This window comes from Centruroides vittatus, unplaced genomic scaffold (genome assembly GCF_030686945.1).
Source record: "Centruroides vittatus isolate TY-2023 unplaced genomic scaffold, ASM3068694v2 contig_1229, whole genome shotgun sequence".
NCBI lineage: Eukaryota > Metazoa > Arthropoda > Arachnida > Scorpiones > Buthidae > Centruroides > Centruroides vittatus.
In genome coordinates this window covers 138,463-158,027 of record NW_027120790.1, presented here as the reverse complement: position 1 = coordinate 158,027, position 19,565 = coordinate 138,463, and the positions used below count along the sequence as shown (strand labels likewise).

The following is a 19,565-nucleotide window of genomic DNA, read 5'->3' as shown; positions in this document are numbered from 1 at the left end:
TATATTCTATCAAATTTTACTGCTTTTTTTTACCTGTCATTAACGACTACATAGGGGGTTCGTCAAATTTTTTCGGACCTTTCTTTTGGTTCGCGAGGAAAAAAAGGTTGGGAAACACTGGACTAGACCAACGGTCGGAAACCGGTGGTCCGTGGAGAAATTTTGACATTGATCGACTGAAGGTTACGCGAAGGATTACGAAAGAAATGCAAAATGCTTAGTTGCTTTCTTTCACTCATTGGGGGTTTTTATTTGAATCTAAAAACAAATACGAAGTGGATGTTATCAATAAATAATGAACAATAAACAATATTGTGAATGCAATTGTCGTCCTTCGTGGAAAAGCGCTAAGAATCCATTTCAAACAAGCAGCAATGAACTTTAGACTTGCATTAATTTGTTATAATTAAACATGCGAGTTTCACATTAATATAGTAAAATTGAACTTTTATGATCATTGTTCTACAGATTTTGTATCGTTTAAAAAAATTCATGATAGTGGTCCGCGGAACTCAAAATTGTGAGTTTAGTGGTCCGTGAGGTGAGAAAGGTTGCCGACCCCTGGACTAGACTATCGTACGATAGTTTAGTCTGTAATGTGCGCGCGGACTCTAAAGGAGGTTATTGTACACAACAGGGAAATTGAAAATGGCGCAGAAACTGTACATGTAATTAATAGACTGCCGTATTGAAAAGTTTCGGTAATCTTAAAATTTCGTATAAATGAACAAATTATGCACTTTTTTATGTATCGATTTCTTTTAAAGAGACTTTCATAGGCTGTCTAATATATATATAATGTATTTTTTGATATTTTATTAATTCTATGTAAAATTTTCGACAATTTATGATAAACGTTTTTTTAATTGTAATTTGTAAAATAATAAAAATAAATAAATCGTTCATTATAACTTTAAGGTTAAATAAATGAATCTTTTACTGATCGTATCATTTTCTTTCTCATTTTATATAAACATACTTAGAAAAAAACATCGTTTTCTTAATTTTTCTTAACACTGTAATATTTTTCTCCTATTTTATTTCTAATTATTAATATTAAAACAAACAATATAATTTATATTTTATTAAATATAAAAAATAATTTAATAATAAAAATAACCTATATTAATTTTAAAATACGCCGTAAATGAACAAATGATTTGCTAAATGAAGCTGGACTCACCTATTCCATTCATATACGCGTATGTAACCGTATATTCTGCTGATATGCTGTGTAAAGAAGTGCACTCTGAGCAGAGGATTACGTTTATATAGATAAATCTAATCTGATTCAACGTAATTTCTAATGACAGCATGAAATAACAGAGTAGGAGAATATTTCATCAAAGAAAATAAACTTTTGTGACAGTTTCTGAATAGACTTATAACAATAGAATTTGATTAGTAGTAAATAAACAGTAAACTTGTGGGAGTGTAAAATGTTTAAAACATTAATTTGTTCTTATGGGCCTATTCTTTAGTTCATTACAAGCCTATTAAAACACACACTAGATTTGCAGAGCACAACCTTTGGTTTATTTATTAAAAAAAACATATATATTGGAATATTAACAATAATATTAATTAGTCAGAAAGTATAATATTATATAACTGAATTTTATAATAAACACTGAATACTGAATACCAAAATCTTGCTAATTATCATCAAAAATTAAATATTATATTTTTGTTATGTTCTTTTTCCTTAAAAGTTTTTGTGTTTAAGACAAGTTATTATTATTTTTTAAAAATCTATATACATAATTTCTAGAAGAATTTTAAAAATATTTAAGAGTATGAAGATTCTTAAATTTGGATAAATTAATGGAATTAAGCAATTTCAATTAACTTATCACTAATTTTATCTATTAAAAATAATAACTACCGGTAAATGATTTTTTTTTCTTTTTTGTGGCTGAAGTTCATCGAACTTTGAGTTACGTATCTGAAGTTTATATTAGAGAAATATATTTATGTTAAATTTAATTTAGATAACTCTTTTTACTTAATTTAGATAAATTCTTAATTATAAATCAAATGTACCAGCAACTATAAAATTTAATATTTTTAAAATGTATATTGATGAAATTAAAAACAGGACAAGTAAATTACAAAATCAACAAATTGAAATAGAACAAGTTATAAAGATGTTTTTATTTAACAGATATTCGAAAAAAATTACTTGGAAAATGGTCATATTGGATAACTAGTAATGTAAATAGAAATAAAACATTTGATAAAGATAAAAAATGTATAAATTTAGTCTATATACCTAAACGTTTTGAAAGAGTAAAAACAGTTTTAAGTGGAAAAGTAGACCTAAATTTAATGCCAGAAAAGAATTATTTATTTAAGAGATGTTTATATCATAGGCCAGACAAAAAAACTGATATAATCGAAGAAAAAGAGTTGGTTTATTCCTTTGATTGTAACTGTATTCCAGTAAAAACATACATAGGTGAAACTAAAAGGAAATTAAGAATAAGAATAAAAGAAGAAATACGGGCAATAAAGGGAAATTATGCAAATTTTGCAGTGGTCGAACATTGCAATAATAACGGATGTGAAATAAATTTAAACACAATCAAAATAAAGAAATAAGAAACCAATAATTTTAAACGTCAATTATTTGAACATCTAGGCCTATATAAATAAAAAATAAAAATGTAATGTTCGTTTGTTCCTAATAGCTAATCTCCGAAAGTTCTTCACCGATTCCTTTGAAATTTTCACACAACGTTGCATTCGAATACGGCCGTGTTTTTATATAATACAGTGGTGCCTCATATAACGTACTTAATCCGTTCCAGATGGACGTCCGTTAAGTGAAACGCCGTTATACGAAACGCATTTTCCCATAGAAATACATGTTAAAACATCTAATTCGTTCCGCAGCATAAAATAACCGTACTGTATCATTAAAACAATGAAAATGGGGTGCGTTCTTGCATTCCTCCGCGTAACTCCGTGCGAGCGACATCCGTTAAAAAATTCCTGCGGAACGCGTTCCTAAATTCCGGTGGGAGTGCGCGTCGTCGAACGGCAAAAACGGCCGCTTGTAGCAGTAGTTTACGGTGGAAAGCAACATGGCGTCCTCCATGGCTCAGATAGTTTTGTTTCCGGGTCCATTATGTGGTTTTATGAATGAAAATTTAGAAATTGTGAAAGCGCGAGTTAGTGCACGCGGTGATGCACGTAAGTGTCTTTACGAATTTTTTTCGAATGGTAGCCGGCATTCTAATTTTTTCGTGGCTATTTTAATGCTCTTTCAATAAATAATCCATTTTGTGGTTAAATTTTACAATCGGGACCCTTCTTTTGCCCCTTTAGAATATATAATTCTAAAATATGAGCTTTTAAGCTCATATTTTAGAATTATAGATTCCTCCATCACGATACTATTGATAGTGCGGGCGCTGCCATCTTTCTTTCTTTCACCGTCGTTCCTAAATGCCTACAAACAGCAGCGCACTCCCGTAGTAGCGGAGACGCAGAGCGACCGCTATTAAAGAACGCACCCGTGGAGCAGTCACCAATTATGCCGGAAAGTCCGTTGTTCGCAGCCAGTCCGTTGCTCGAGTCACGTAACGTCCAAACAGAAAGTCCGTTGTTCGCAGCGTCCGTTATTCGAGGCGTATGTTATACGAGGCCACTGTACATGACCACGAGTACCACTGTATACATGTCGAAATTCCCCCCGAGGGAAGAGGGACAGGATTAAGACTTTTATGTCCAACAGATGGCGCTAACGCCGCGAGTACGACGACCTAAGTTTGCTTTTCTGTGAGGCATTATTTGGATAAACTAAAGCAATCATCTATCTATCTATATAAATAAAAATGTAATGTTCATTTGTTCCTACCGATTCCTTTGAAATTTTGATACAAAGTTGCATTCGAATACGCACGTGTTTTTATATAATATACATGTCGAAATTCCCTCCACCGGGGGGAGCGAAACAGGATTAAGGCTTACCGTGAAGAACTCGGCTTCTATTATACTATTTTACATGCGATTTTTTTGCGTTTTTAATTGCGTTTTAATAGGGTACGTCAAGAGAATGTTCACTAAGAAGGGATTTTTCGAAATCCCCGCGGGGAAAGTGTTATACATTTATAATAGCCATTTTGAGTCACAGCAACGCGTGGCTGGGTCCGCTAGTATCTATATAAGAAGACAAAGCAATAAAATTAACAATAACTTAGGACGTGAAATCCACCAATCATGGCAGAGCATAATCAATGACGTAAACCAAAAGCAAAAGGGTATAAATAGATTGAAGAATTAAGTGACAGTTAATTTATTAGGTTCATGAGAACAACGTTTAAGTAAGCTTGTTAAATTTGTGATATTTTTTTAGAAATATAATTTTAAATTTCCCTTTGTTTTTAATACAGCAACATGTATTTGTGCAAAATTAAAATAATACTTTTATGTATGATTTATGCACATTTTGAAGTAATTGGATACAAAAATTCTTTAAGTTTTTTTAATGTTTTATTGTCGGGATTTTATTGTAATATACATTTTTAGAACATTGTGGTAGTAACACTGCTGGGGCCAATTAGTCCGAAACGTGTTATGTGTACAGGAAAAACTACTATAAGTAATTTTAAAATAATGATTTTTTTGATTTTTTTGATTATGAATTCCTCCTTGTGTTGATAACCAATACACCGGTTAATAGTCCTATTAATCCGATAAGTCCACGTAGACAATTTTTTTTAAAAATAAAGTTACATTATTTGTTAAATCTATCTAAATTATTTCAAATGTTAACAAAAAAAGTCCCCATTCGATCCTCCATACGTGACTTCCTAAGATATTAATTTTGTTAATGTAATTAATCTTCGGTAGTTTTATAATGAAAAGACGGGAAAGGACAAAGTAAATATACACATTATATATTTACTTTTCTCACACCTTACATAGTGTATATGTTGCAACGTTTATGTAAACAAAAAGAATCGTATTTTGAAATTTTTATTCACAAATGTCTGAAATACAGCACATTGTAAAATGATGATATAAAAAAGACATTTACAATATCATTTAATTACGGACAGTCAATGCGATATAAATTTAAAATATTTTCATATTCTTGCTGTTTGAACAGGAATGTACACACATTTTTATATTTCTCTCCGATATTCTTTTTTCCTTGTGTATTTAAATTCATAAAAAATTTTACATGCAAAATACGTAACATATAAAACATAGGTACAATGTTAAGTCTGTATTAAATGTACAGTACAGTACAAGAAATTATGAAATACAATATATTATTGCATTTCATAATTTTAGGGAATAAGTAATGAAATAAAGGTAACAGTAATTTCTAGATATGACCAATATAACTTTCTAGCGCATAGTACCATTTGTGTACTACTTATGTCATATTACACAATAAAATTATTTTCTAATTAGTGTATAGCAATTACAATGAACTAAATTGCGTTACGTTGTTATTGTACAGTACACTAAATACTTCCATATAAATTTGTTTTTAGTTGGTCTGGAATGTACTGTATCGCTCACATAATATATTAGTTCAATAAGAAGTTGATATTCGATATACCGTATTTTACGAACTATAAGACGCTACGGACTATAAGACGCACTTTAATTTTTAAGCAATTTTTAAAAAAAAAATACCTATAAGATGCTACGGACTATAAGATGCACCTGAATTTTGGAGGCAATTTTTCGAAGAAAAAAGTGTGTCTTATAGTCCGTAAAATACGGTACACCATTTTGTTATACACGACGCTTTTTAGGAATTTAACTATAACATATATTGAGGACGTTTTGTATTTAACAATAACATATGCAGTTTTATCTAATAATCGAGTGTCTTATATTCACATATTTCATTTGTAAACATGTACTAGATGAAATAAAATGGTGGAATATCATAGACTTCATTTGGACTGGACTGGAAGACTTCATTTATATCATTTAAAGAAATGAACATCTTAAAAAGATCAATTTTACTTTCAAATTAAACTTGTAAAAAGTTTCATACGCGCATTTCTATGGAAATGTGAAATCATCAATTTCCAGTATCTGAAATTAAAATCTACAGTGTATATATCTATAGTGATATGTCTATATATCACTAATATATATATACATATTATTTATAAAAAAATAAAACTTTTATATTATTAACTTATGAGATTATTTTCAGTTTTTAATTATCAAATTATAAGTACCTACAATATTCTATACAGGAAGCCCTCTATAACTCCAAAGTGAGAAATATTCGAATCAGAGATTACAGTTGTCTTAAACAATTTTGTTATTCATTTAACGAGAATAAATCAATTTTTAATTTAATTTCTCTTTGACTCGCATATTTTATTATCTAAGGAAAATTACTAGATGTTTCCTCAGTTACCATTATCTTAACCGAAATTTTAAATACAGGTACTCCTCACTTTACGACCTATCTGCTTAACGACCATTCGCACTTACGACCAATTGAGTTTCGACCTGCAATTCGGGGAATCCCCTTTCTCAGCTTGAGTGTCGGTCAGTGGCGGTGGTGAAATGCTCACTAAGCGTACTATAATAGTCTTTTTATGAATAAATTTGAAGTTTGTTGCATAATTTGTATAATTTTACAACGATCCTATATTCCCGGTGCAAGTTCCTCGATTATCGACCAATTCGCTTAACGACGTAGTCGTCAGAACGGAACTCCGTCGTAAAGTGAGGAGGACCTGTATTGGGTATAGTTAGACATATGATAAATACTATTAATATATATACCCGAGGTATAAAAATGTAAGTAAAATATTTATATACAGGTAACCCCGTATAACACAGCACTTCTATAGCACGGATTCACTCTAACACGGTTCGAGAATTGGGACCATCCCCGTATAACACGGTACTTTTATAGCACGGATTCACTCTGACACGGTTCGAGAATTGGGTAAAACCCTCGTACAACATGAAATGTAATAAATTTTTACATATTTAAATACTAAGGCTGCGAATATGCAGACGCGAGCGAGCGAATTTTCCGAGCGAGCGAGAATATGTGGCGAGAAGAGGCGAGACGCGATAAATATCAAAACCTGTCAGATATGTGCGAGAACCAGAAATTCGCTCTTGCCAGCGACATTTCTCGCTTCTCGCTTGTGCATGGTTTTCCTTTGCGAAAACTAAATTTCTCGCAACCTCTCGCTAGCTCTAAATTCGCGTCTGCATAGTCGCAGCCTAATAGTTCACGAAAATTATTATTTTCGTAAACTATTAGTACTTAAGTATGTAAATTTTCTTTTCCCGCCTTCTGTCGATACACATGGTCCTTCTCGAAACGTGTTTCAATGTTGCCAGATCTCGACGCTTCTGCTTTGAGTTGCCAGATGTTTTTTCCTTATTCCATACTTGCTTTATTCTTCCTAAGTGCTTAGCACCATATAAAAAAATTTATAAAGATCTTTTAACTAAAAGCAAGCAATCTAAAATTACATACTTTTTGCAAAAGGTAAAGCATGGATCTGAAGATAATGCAGAAAAATATTCAGAGAATAAGGATAACTTGCCAAAAAGAAAACCCCCTCGATTAATAGTGCTTAGTGATGACGAAGAAGACGTTGTTTAATTTATACACAGTGCGGCAATTATATTCCGGGACTGGATCTATAAAAATGAAACAAAACAATTTTATTCAAATCCTTTTATTAAATTATTCAAAATACTCTCCTCCTGCTTCAATACACTTTTTACAGCGATTCAATAGTGATTCAAATGCCTGCTCAAGCTCAATTTTCGGTATTGCCTCTAATATGTGCATAGACTCTCTTTGGATGGTTTCAATATCATTAAAAATGCGTCCTTTCAACTTCATTTTCATTTTTGAAAATAAAGAGAAGTCACATGGTACTAAATCGGGGGAATACGGCGAATGATTTAACACACAGACTTGATTTCGTGCCAAAAATTGATGAACAATCAATGATGTGTGACTCGGTGCATTATCGTGTAACAAACACCAGTCATCAGAATTGCGATATTCTGGTCGAATTCGACGAATTCTTCCCATTAATCGTTGTAAAACTCCCAAGTAGAAAGCAACAGTAACTGTTTGACCCTGTGGGACGAACTCACGGTGGATGATGCCTTTGCTACCGAAGAAAACAATGAACATCGTCTTGATTTTTGATGGAACTTTTCGTGTTTTCTTGGCTTGAGGTGATGATTTTGACTTCCATTCGGCACTTTGACGTTTTGTTTGTGGGTCATATTGAAAATACCAGGTCTCGTCACCAGTAACAATTGATTTGAGGAAGGTTGGGCTGTTATTTGCTGCTCGTACAATCTCTCTGGAATGTTCCAGTCTCATCAATTTTTGCTCTTGGGTTAGTGTGTGCGGAACAAATTTAGCACAGACCTTTGTTTTGCCCAAATCTTCTTTAAGAATTTGTCGTATTGTCTCTTTGTTAATGTTTAATGCCTGTTCCATCATTCTCAGTGTCGCATTGCGATCGTTGGATACAAATTCTTGCACTTTTTGAATCGAATCTGCTGTTCGAATTGTTATTGGCCTTCCCACACGTTTGTCGTCCTCCAGTGATTGTCTGCCTTCCAAAAATCGCTTGTGCCACTCAAAAGTCTTTGACCGTGATAAACACTCACTTCCATACACTTTTTGCATCATTTTGAACGTTTCTGTGACACTTGTGCCAAGTTTAGCGTGAAATTTAATAACAGCACGTTCTTCCATTATTGTTTTCCGACATGTAACAAAATAAACTGATAAACAAAATATCAAAAACAATGATAAATATCAACCGATTTAAATAAAAGTTTTAGGTTATGTTCATATATGTCCAAACTTCATATGACATAAAATTTAAACAGATGTCGCTACTGGTTGCTGAGATATAGCTTCAGTCCCGGAATTTAATTGCCGCACTGTGTATTCATATGTATCACTTAAGAAAATTTTAATAAAAATATTTATCTTAATTATGAAAATATAATAGCATGTTTTTTAATTTTTGGAACCTAACCCTTTTTTTCGTACTAGTTCTTTGTTTCGTATAACACGGATTCGCATAACACGACAATTTTTTGGAACGTAACTCCCGTGTTATACGGGGGTTACCTGTAATTAAAAAAGAAGTATGTTATAAAAGTTTCTGTTGGACTATATCTGAAGTACGGTCTTTTTTCAATTTTCCAAATTAAACATTTCTATCAGTCTAAAAAATATTTACTTTACACTAATGTTTACACATCTGCTAAAACTTTGAGATTCGTTTTGAACTCTGTGCACATGGAAATCTTCTAAGGGTAAAGATATATACTATTTTATTTAAACATGAATAAGAATAAACGAACGTATTTTTTTAACATTAACATTGTAATAAATGAGGCATCCAGTTGTAAATAATGGCGACATTTTCAGTGAAATTAAAAATAACAGCTCCTAAATCTCGTTCAATTGAGAAAATAATTTTCTGTTGAAATAGTTTCTTAGATAAGTCAACAGGTGGCAGTGTTAGGCTATATCGACTCATAAAAGTGATACCGTATGTGCAAACATCTTCACGTATATAATGTTATCTACGAGAAAATGGCGCCAAGAAGAAAGTATTGTGTGATGCTGCAGCAGCAAAAAGATATAAAATTCATCAACTGTTTTTGAAAACAGCGAAACAGATTTTGATGCTTCAGATAAAAATCCCGACTGTACAGAATCAGTAAATTACAGTGGTTCAAAAAACTTAGATATTATCAAGTAAGTAAACTCCATAAGCTAAAATGCAACTTGTGCATGTAGTACTAACTGCTGTAGATGATATTGTTTACATTCTTACCTTACGTAATGTATCATCATTGTTTAATATTACGGTTATTACATTTGGCTTACTTTAATTATTTTGTGTAATGCTTCATAGTTTGGTAAGTTTTCTCTATTAGAAAAATTTGGCTGCAATAATACTAATGTTTAAAAAGAAGCTTTTTCAGTTATCATTGTTTACATGAAATACTTGAATTTTTTCTTATTTTTGAAGGATTCAATAACTACCGTTACTAACGTATTAGCTGGGTCTGCTTCTTTTAACAGTCAAATAATAAGTCATGCTTTGGACGCAAAGGATATTTTATGATCATGCTTTGTACGCAGAATCATTCATGAAAACTATAACTTTGAAATATGATGGTGCTCGTCTACTTGATACGAAGTAAGTCAAAGTTGACAGACGTTATGCCTTGCATGCAATGGATACTTGAAGTACAAATGGTAAATTTGTACTTCAAATCGTTGTATAGTCATGATGAGTAAGATAGCATTCCAACCGTTTACCTGTGAAAATGGTGTAAACAATGATATCTGAAGACAAAATACTGCACTTATTCGTTCAAACATGTTTTGATTCATGAATAAAAATATGTATATTTCACATAGTTCGGTTGCATTATTTTTCTAAATATTCAGCATGTGCTCCTGTAAAATTTAGAAAATGTCACTTACCATTATTTACACCCGGACGCCACAAATATAGAAATGTCAAAAATACATAACAAAAATATGTTCGTGTTTTATTGTTTTTGTTACAAAAATTTCATGATATGAATGTCATTGTTTATGCTGAAAAATCAGTTTTGTAAAATTGATTTCAATGTTTGTTAATTTTAGTCAAAGGTAAACATCAAATAGCTAGGTTACTGTTAAGAATGGGCGATATTCGTAATGTAATCAGAGTAATTCGAATAATTAGAGATTATACATTTCTGTTTTTAGTCATTTATTCATTTATTTATTATTATTATACAATAAAAATTTACTACGAAAGCACCATTAAGAGTTTTCTTGCTTTCCAACTCAAGCAATTAATTTTTTTGTTCGCATATTTGTCTCAATTGAACGTAATAATGAATTATGTAAGCCAGTATCTATTTTGTATGTTCTTTACATGAAAATTGCAATGCTTTATAAAATTACATTTATAAAATATTTTCTAAGCAGTCTTCAAAGTATAAAATAGTCTTCATAATTTTATATTAGCAGTCAAATCCATAGTTTTGGATGAATAATTATTAATTAAACAGTAATCACCTTGAGATTGATGAGAAACATTAATTTAAAGTTGCACAAACGTTTGCATCTTTTATTTTAAAATGCACTTGAAGATGGCCTTTAAATTACGCTAAAAACGTTTGTGCATCTTTAAACTAAAAAAAATCGTCATTTCTTAATGTAAACCACGTGATGACAGAACATGGCGACGATGACTAGTATGTCGCTACTCTGATATCTAGGTACTCTAGTTTGGATGATCTTGAATTTTCAAAAAATCCTTAGCATTATCTGACAAAATGTGTTTGTCACATTCAGGCGGATTTTGGATTGTTAGCCGCCGGCGTGCCAGAGATATTTGGCCGCCCCTGTCAATGATCATGGCCAGTAAATTCAAAATCTAAGCCAACGAATGAGAGCGTACTAATATGTTGAGAAACGTCAAAAAATCCATACAAATATTTGATTTATATTTATTTTAATTTTATTCAAATCACGCGGATAATACGAGACTTTGTTTAAAGTTATATTTAATGCGCAGCCATGAAATACAAGTTACAAATTAAAATGAAATTTGTCTTATTTAATATACAAATATAATACATACGTATGTGTATATAATAATTTATTTAAATATGAATAGTTAAATTAACAACGTTAGTGCTCATCTCTTTGTTTATTTAGATTAAGCTGCAATTTAAAAAATTGTAAACCTAAAATTTCGCACTGTCGTCCGTCCGTTAGTCTGTCCTTCTATAAAACGATTATTCATGCTAATGTGTGAAATTCTGTTTAATCCATGCAAGATGTGTAATTACCAGAGTCCCTTCGGCCGCCAATTTAAAGTCTTTTAATCTTTAAAATTGGCGTTTCCACTTTCCGGGACGAGGACCCAAAGGTTGGATTAGCGGGAAGCGAGTGTTCGGGTTGTTTCATTGTGTAGAATTACACAGAACGAGGCGCTTGGCGTATAAGTGCGTGAGTGCGAGAATTCGAGTAAAGGTTAAACGGTGTATATCTTCGTGTACAGTGATGTTATGTCCGTGCGCGTGTGTGTGTGTAATCGAAGAACATCTTCGGCATGTCTATAAACAGAAAAACAGTAAATTACAATACGAGAATAAGATGTGTTAAAAAATTAAACGAAAGAGTTCTTACCATCGGAGATTTCGGAAAATATGCACTTGTCCACTTGGTCCTCTTGGTGGTAAAGTTGGGGAGGAAGAAGAATCTCCCTCCCAAATGTTCCTAGAAAACACAAAGGTAGTGAGAAAACGAGAAGTTCATTCATTTATTACCTAAGGTTAATATTATTACCTTTATCAGACAGTCTTTCTTCTCGAACAGTGTTATGAGAAGAGCGAAAAACCTGACCTGGCCTGGCCTAGCCTAATCTAACCTACCCTAACCGGAAGCTCAATTTTCATAACAGCTGTTTGGGAAGAAAGGTCGGCCGAATGTCGCATCCGGTGAGTAGAAGTGTCAGGTCCGGGTGGTCACAATCGGGAGTCAAATCCGTTGTTGTCGGACTTGTCTCCCGAGTGTCACGTTCGGGAGACAAGTCCGTGGGTCACGACCGAGTAAAAGAAGTCACGTCCGAGAAAAGGTGTCGAGTCCGGGTGAAAAGTATCGAATCCGGTAATAAAGTCGCATCCGGGTGAAGAAGAGGAAATCGAAGAGGATCACCGCCTAGGCCAAGGGAACCGCAGCCGTCCGCAGCAACGAAACCACGGACAGCACGGTCCCTCAACTTCGGCGGCTCTCTCCTCCGATTCCTCCTCGTTCTGACTTCGGCAAGGCAGTGGCGTCCGCCGTCGCGGACGAACGAGGCAGAACGCGACCAACCAGAAAATGTCAACTCGGACGAGCTGTCATTTTCTACATCCGCCACAGCAAGGTCTGTGGCCGGATGACCCCCGAAGACCTTGGCTAAGTGCACTGGACCCAGGGTGTAGCGTCGCATGATCTCGACTCCGGGACCATGCCACGCCACGCGCACTTGGGGAAGGTCTTCTTCACCCGCTGCCTCTCGCTCGTCGAGCCCCCGCTCCTCCAACGGCACGGAACGACAGACTCGTTCCGCGTCGTCCGAGGAACCCCCTCCCTCTGGCGCCACCGTCTGCCTCCGCCGGAACCTCCTCCAAAGCCGCACCAACGTTGTCATCCTGTAAAAAAAGAACATTTGCAATTAGTCCGGTGAAAACAAAAGCTTAAATTAATGCTTAAATTCTTCCGAGAAGAGCAAAATGCTGACCGCAGCTGCCTTTTTAAATCTAAAAGATTCGAATCCGAAGCGCAAACGACCGACCATCGAACGATGTGCCGAGATGTCTTCTGGGACCGATCCTTCAAGTAATATTAAATAAATTCTTACGTCTAAAGTCAATATGGACTAAGACTTACCTGAAAAATCTTTAATCTTCTCTGCAAAAGTTCTCAAACCGCAAAAAACAGCACGCAATCGAAGAGCACAACAGAAGCACGTCCGACCACAACAAGAAACACAATCGAACTGCAAATCGTCATGCGTGACGAATTTCGAACAAACGTTAAAAGACGCGTCAACAATGTTCGAATTACGTAAAAATTCGAATTAAAAAAAATCAATTTTATTTTTTTTAAATTAATTTATAATTTTTTTTTTAAATTTTGCTTCAACCATTTTCTTGTGTTTGGAATTTGATAAATAAATTATCTTCTGCATTTACATGGTGCAGAATGGCCACCGTGGAGAGGTGAAAGACGATCTTTTGAAATTTTACGTCTCGAGGCTTGACCATCTCCGAAAATTGCCCGAAATTCGTTTCAATACGTTGATAAATATCTTTTTCGGCCGAAAAAGATATTAATCGGATGAAACCAATCAAATTCTTAGGATTTCGATTTATTTCGCCCAATATTATTTCGCTTTACGGAAAGATTCATCGGTCGCCGTCGGGGTTGCGGGTTTCGCGTATTAATGCAATGTCAAACTGGATAAAGTTAATATTAAAAATACCGAAAAACCTTTATAATGAACGAAATGAACGAAAATAAAGTCCTAGACAACGGTTAAACCATTTTGACGAATAAAATGCTTTATTAAGTAAATTTTTCTCATAAGTGATTAGTGATTAATTAATAATTATTTCTTTCTGGTATCATTTATTACTTATTTCTAGGTATGATTTAGATGTTTTTACAAATTAATCCACCTCTATTCTTCTCAGTTCAGCTTCTTTTAAATTATAAAAAGTACACCATGTAGAAAATGCCTCAATGCAACTCAACATAGAGTTTACTTCAGATGTTCACAGAAAATATCACAGACAATAAATAATGCATTCTCGAATCTGATTGTTGTAATCGTGTTCAAAAATAGCATCATACTCTGGGAATGTTTGAATTAAAAGTGTCCAGCTTTTTCTTAATGTAATTAATGCGAATGGCTTTCATTGAGCCAAAGGTTTCTGTTGTCAAACGTTGGAAATCTATCAAAGTCGAAACTGGTTTTTTTTTTCATTCATTTTGCAATTTCCATATACAGATGGTTTTATCAAAGAGTAAATCATCAGCAATTGATACACGTTGATTGGTAAATGTTGGTACTGCTGGATGATAATTACCCCTACCAGCTTGACGAATTGTAGCAAAGAATCGCTGAAATTAAAAAAACGAGATAAAGGAAATCTGCATCAATTGGTTTAAAGAAGTAAAATCAAAATAAGAGATAAGAGAATCGATTATAAACTTAAAATATTTTAATATTATCACAGTAAATGGTACCTTTTGATATGTATTATACAGTACTTTGCAACTTCGATACATTTTGTATATTTTTACTTGTGGTGTGTCACGGAATTCTGGGAAGTCTTTAAGTGTGCCCTGCGTGAGAAAAGGTTGTTGAGTACTAATCTGAATGATGCACGGAATAGTTTAGTATCGTCTGAAACAAAGCATCACGAAACCATGTAAAACAACATCAATAAACAAATTACTATCAAAGTTTTAAGTTTACATAAGCTTCCATTTACTCTCATGAATTTCCACATACCTCTGTTAACATCATTCCAGTCTTTAATAATAAAGTGGGGTGCAAAATATATTTCGCAAACGAAATCTGTTGATTTTTAAAGTTTGTCTTCTCTGCCGCCACTTCAGTAATAATTACAATCTTTAGGTCCTTTAAATAAATTTACTTTCTTTGAACATGTGGCGTATCCAGCATTGCTTCCACTCACAAAACGTGCTTTGCCATCGTTAAATAGACTTTCGAACTAATTCACGAGAAAAACATTTTACTACTAACAGACGAAACAACTACAGGCAGTCCTCTACTTACGAACATTCGACTTACGAACTTTCGAAGTTACGAACAAAGCCGACAGATGGCGGGTTAAAGTGCAGTTGGTTATTTTTTATGTATAGTCAAGTTTATTTTTGAAGTTTACGTTAAAACATTTACAGTGCATACATATGTACATTTGTAGTTGTTTTAAATGAGTAATTTTAATAAATAATGTACTGTACATGTGATTGATTTGAATTTATACTTTCCTTTAACAATCTTAATTCAACATTATTCAAGTAGCCTAAACATTACATAATTGTAAAAACAACGTTGTATTTGAGTTTTTGCGCCAAACATCGTCTTTTCGAGTTGCGAACGACCGCTACGAACGGATTAAGTTCTTAAGTAGAGGATTTGTCGAATGCATAGGAATCAAATAAAGCACACGGTTACACGCGAAAATAGCCAACTACGATTATTGCACCCTCTGGCAGGTAATATGTGAAAAAATAAGTAACCTCGGACGGTTTTCAAAATGTTCTCTTACCTTTCCTTCCTTGCTGCTTCTACTTTGTGTTATATCCAGTAGCTTTAGTGCCGGTGCGATGTTTTGACGCTAGGATGCGGCATCAATGTGATGTGGCGTTCATAAGTACGGGATATGGAAGCAAATGAAGCTATGCAGACATGACGAGTTGCCTCAGTAGTGACGTTGCATCCAACCTTCGTTGAAACGACCACTGGCGGGTCACCGCATCCGCGTAGAGCCTGTACTCACCAACTAATTGAAACATGCACACGAGCGTTCGCGCAGTGCTGGTTGTATTTTTGGCCAATGAATTGATATCGAACTTTTCATTGGTGAAATGAAAAACATCCTGAAATATGGAATCTATCAACAGAAGAGTACCGAGACAAAAACAAAAAGCAATTTGCGTGGCAGTGGTAGATCCGAACTACTCAAATGATGGGCTAACTCAAAAATATTTAAATGCGTAATAATTATCTTTTACTAACTTGTGCATGGCAAAATATTTAATTTGCGATGCCGTAGTAAATGTTTTGTTTTTTAAAACATTTACTATAGCATCGCGATAGTTTTTTAACGTTTTGAAGCCTGAACAAAATAAATCGTTCGGGCTTCAAAATGTCAATGTTCTTGTATACTAAAAAACTATGAGAAAATCGCTTGTTTTTACCATTTGTCATTCACCTTGTACCATAAGCAAGGCGCGACTGAAGTTGCCGCTTGTGTGTATCGGTTAGGCTCAAAGGACGCAGCATTCTACATCATATTGACGCCACATCCTCGCGTCTTAATATCGCTCATGTGCACCGGTATTTAACTGGTATAATGATGTTAAAACTTCCGCCTATCTCATTTATATACCCTTGGGTCGTATGTTTTACACGCTCCCTACTGCCAGCAACTCTGTTTCTACTAATTCTGTAGCGTTTATTTTGTGGGTTAATAAAATACACTCAAACCTGTTTTTGTGCGGTCTATTTTTGAGCGATTTGTTTTGTGTGATTTTTTGTGTGCGGTATATGAATTTCAATCAAATTGGTATACTGCACAAAAATAATTGCACAAAACACATTGCACGTATAAAAAATCGCACAAAAAAAGACCGCATAAAAACAGGTTTGAGTGTAGCTTTCTGATACCTTTTCTTTCGACAGAGGCGTGTATGGCAACTAGGCCTTGTACGCCGGAAGAAACAGAATAGGAAGAGTCGGCTTTATAGAAGACAGCCAATCCGAGAAGACAGATGAGAGGTCACGGACGCGACCAAAGTCAGCCTTATAGGAGACGGCCCCCGCGAGAAAGGGAGATAGGAATGTCTTCCGGAAGGACTTGGGGGGAAGCTGGCCCCTATTCAGGCGTCATGTGCAAGGAGGAAAACCCGGAAAAACTCCCGCTGCCAGCTCGTCCGAGTGAGGCGCGAACCCCCCGATCGAACTCCGGTGTTTAGGATCTGGTCTCCGCCAGTATGAGCGGAGACGGAGTCCACTCGCCCACCGGCGGGGCCTTTCTGATACCTTTTAGCGTCTTAAATTTATGATTATTATTCTTGGTTGGAATCTTCCGCAAAAAGAATAAGTTCTCAAGAAAAAAGTCAGTAATGTTGCGTGACTGCATGGCGTTGCGATATAGTCACATGCGTCCGCCGAATAACGTGCTATTGCGCGACGTAAGCAAGGTTAATTAACAGCTGAATGGCCGCCTACTAAGATGACGTCACGAGGTAATGAGGCTAGATTGTGCCGCCGTCTGGAGCTCTGCATGCTTACACCGTACTAATGTGTACTAATACCTTCGAAAATTATAACTATAAATTTTATCTGACAATTTAATTTAAAAGTTATTATTTTTTAATTGTATTAATAAAAACAAATTTAGTTTAATTTTTTCCGTGTTAAATATGATAAAATATCATTGATAACATTATTGCTCACTAGGAGGCACTTCAATAGTTAATCGTCTGTGTTTCGATATTTTATGGTAAACGTAAGTTATTTGAAATTATTACATTTAATAATTATAATTTATTAATCTTTAACATCTTTTTGTATAATCAGTGAATAATGATCTTTAGCAGGATCTTAAGATTCAAAAAACCTTAATGTTACATCAATGTTTTTTCTTACATGCGTTTATTTACATATTTGAAAATGTAATATACAATAACACACAATGCCCGCTCTTCTGTCTGCACCTCACTTGCACCCAACACCATTTTATAATTTACTTGTGTCTGTGTATATTTTCTGTACAAATAAAACAAGATGATGATGTCAAACAAAAAATAAAATAAAACATTCATAGAAGTTTAATTTATTTTATAATTTTAAATGTTCAAATTCTATTTGCTTTATTAAAAAAATTCAGTAAAATGTTTTAAAGTGAAATTAGATTATATCCATTTGTTACAGTCACCCATTGCTTGGCTTTGGGAATACAATAGGGAATGATATCCCGAACTGTACTACTCGTGATAATTTGAGGATGTGGATCAGATTTGAATCGCCATGGTTGTGGTCTGATACTTTTATCATGTGATTGTCTGATAAATATTAATTCTAAAATATGTTTATTTGTTTTTACTTAATTTTTACTTGTTTGATATAGAGATGCATCTTACATTTACAGTTAAAAACATCATTGTTCATTGTGAATAGAACTATGTACAAGTAATAATAGACATTTTTGGCTTTACTGTTCAACAGTCACATCACATTTACTGGTAAAACTAGGAGTTTGCCAAAATTATAAACATCTGCAGGCTTGTAATTTGAGATCTTTCAAATAACTATTGTAGAATATTTCCTCATGGTTCTCAAAATATTATCTTTTGAACATTAAAACTTTTGGTAAGTTATTTTTCTTCTTGATCATTAAACCGCTAATTGTTAAATGTACATGTTTCTGAAACCATTTAAGCAACTAATTGCTTAGTTCATTGGTTACACAAGCTCCAAGTTATTTGTGTGACTGAGAAATATGCTTCTCGTATTTCTTTCTCTTATCTAATATATTGTTGCTTACAAAAATATTAATTATAAACACTGTTTAATAATTAAAAAGGCAAAATGTATTTATAGTTGCATTAAAACAACACTCGTGGTCTTAAAAATAAAACCAAACTAGTATGTATGTTGTTGACTGGTCATGAACAATCTGTTGCCACATTGCCTGTGGCCTGCAAGACCCTAATATGCAGCTCCCAGGGCTTTGGAGCATAATTTTACTTTCTTATTTTCTGATTTGTGCTGTTATGTAACCCTGATTAAGATGATATTTGTGACAGAGGACATTCAAACTAAATTGTCCAGTGAAAAGGTGACAGTAAAGTATATATTACTAGTTTGCATGTCATTTAGTTTATGTTATTTTTGTACCTAGTATACATGGTTAGGCAGTTAGCACCGTATACTAGGTACAGAAATAAAGTTGCAACTCCATAAGAAAAAAATGTATACAGTCCACCAGAAACCTACACATCCAATTGCAAAGACAGAGTTTACATTAAACGATGTTTAATAACAGAACAGCCTATAGACGTTGGCTGGCTGAACCGCAGTTTAAAATGTGTTGCAAAGACGACAAGCATCTATTTCTAAACACCCTCTAAACGAACTTAGGCAAAATATTGGCTGTTACTTTCTTTGCCATTACTCTCCTGTTTTAGGAGTCGTTCGGCCAATCGGGTTATTTGTTTGTGACGTCGCCAGCTATATTCCGTAAGCTTC

The 19,565-nt window shown here is 33.9% G+C and overlaps 2 protein-coding genes across 2 annotated transcripts in view; one reads left to right on the top strand and one right to left on the bottom strand.

The window, feature by feature from the left end:
• Positions 1-7,699: 7,699 nt before the first annotated feature.
• Positions 7,700-8,737, bottom strand: LOC136987799 (protein GVQW3-like). The gene has a single exon (XM_067285563.1). The coding sequence runs from the start codon at positions 8,735-8,737 to the stop codon at positions 7,700-7,702; it is 1,038 nt and encodes a 345-aa protein (XP_067141664.1).
• An 8,988-nt stretch (positions 8,738-17,725) lies between these two features.
• Positions 17,726-19,565, top strand: part of LOC136987747 (probable ATP-dependent RNA helicase DDX23) — a 46,185-nt gene continuing 44,345 nt past the window's right edge. The window contains exon 1 of the mRNA XM_067285511.1: positions 17,726-17,823. The gene's annotated coding sequence lies outside the window, so the exon portion shown is untranslated. The remainder of the gene's footprint in view (positions 17,824-19,565) is intronic.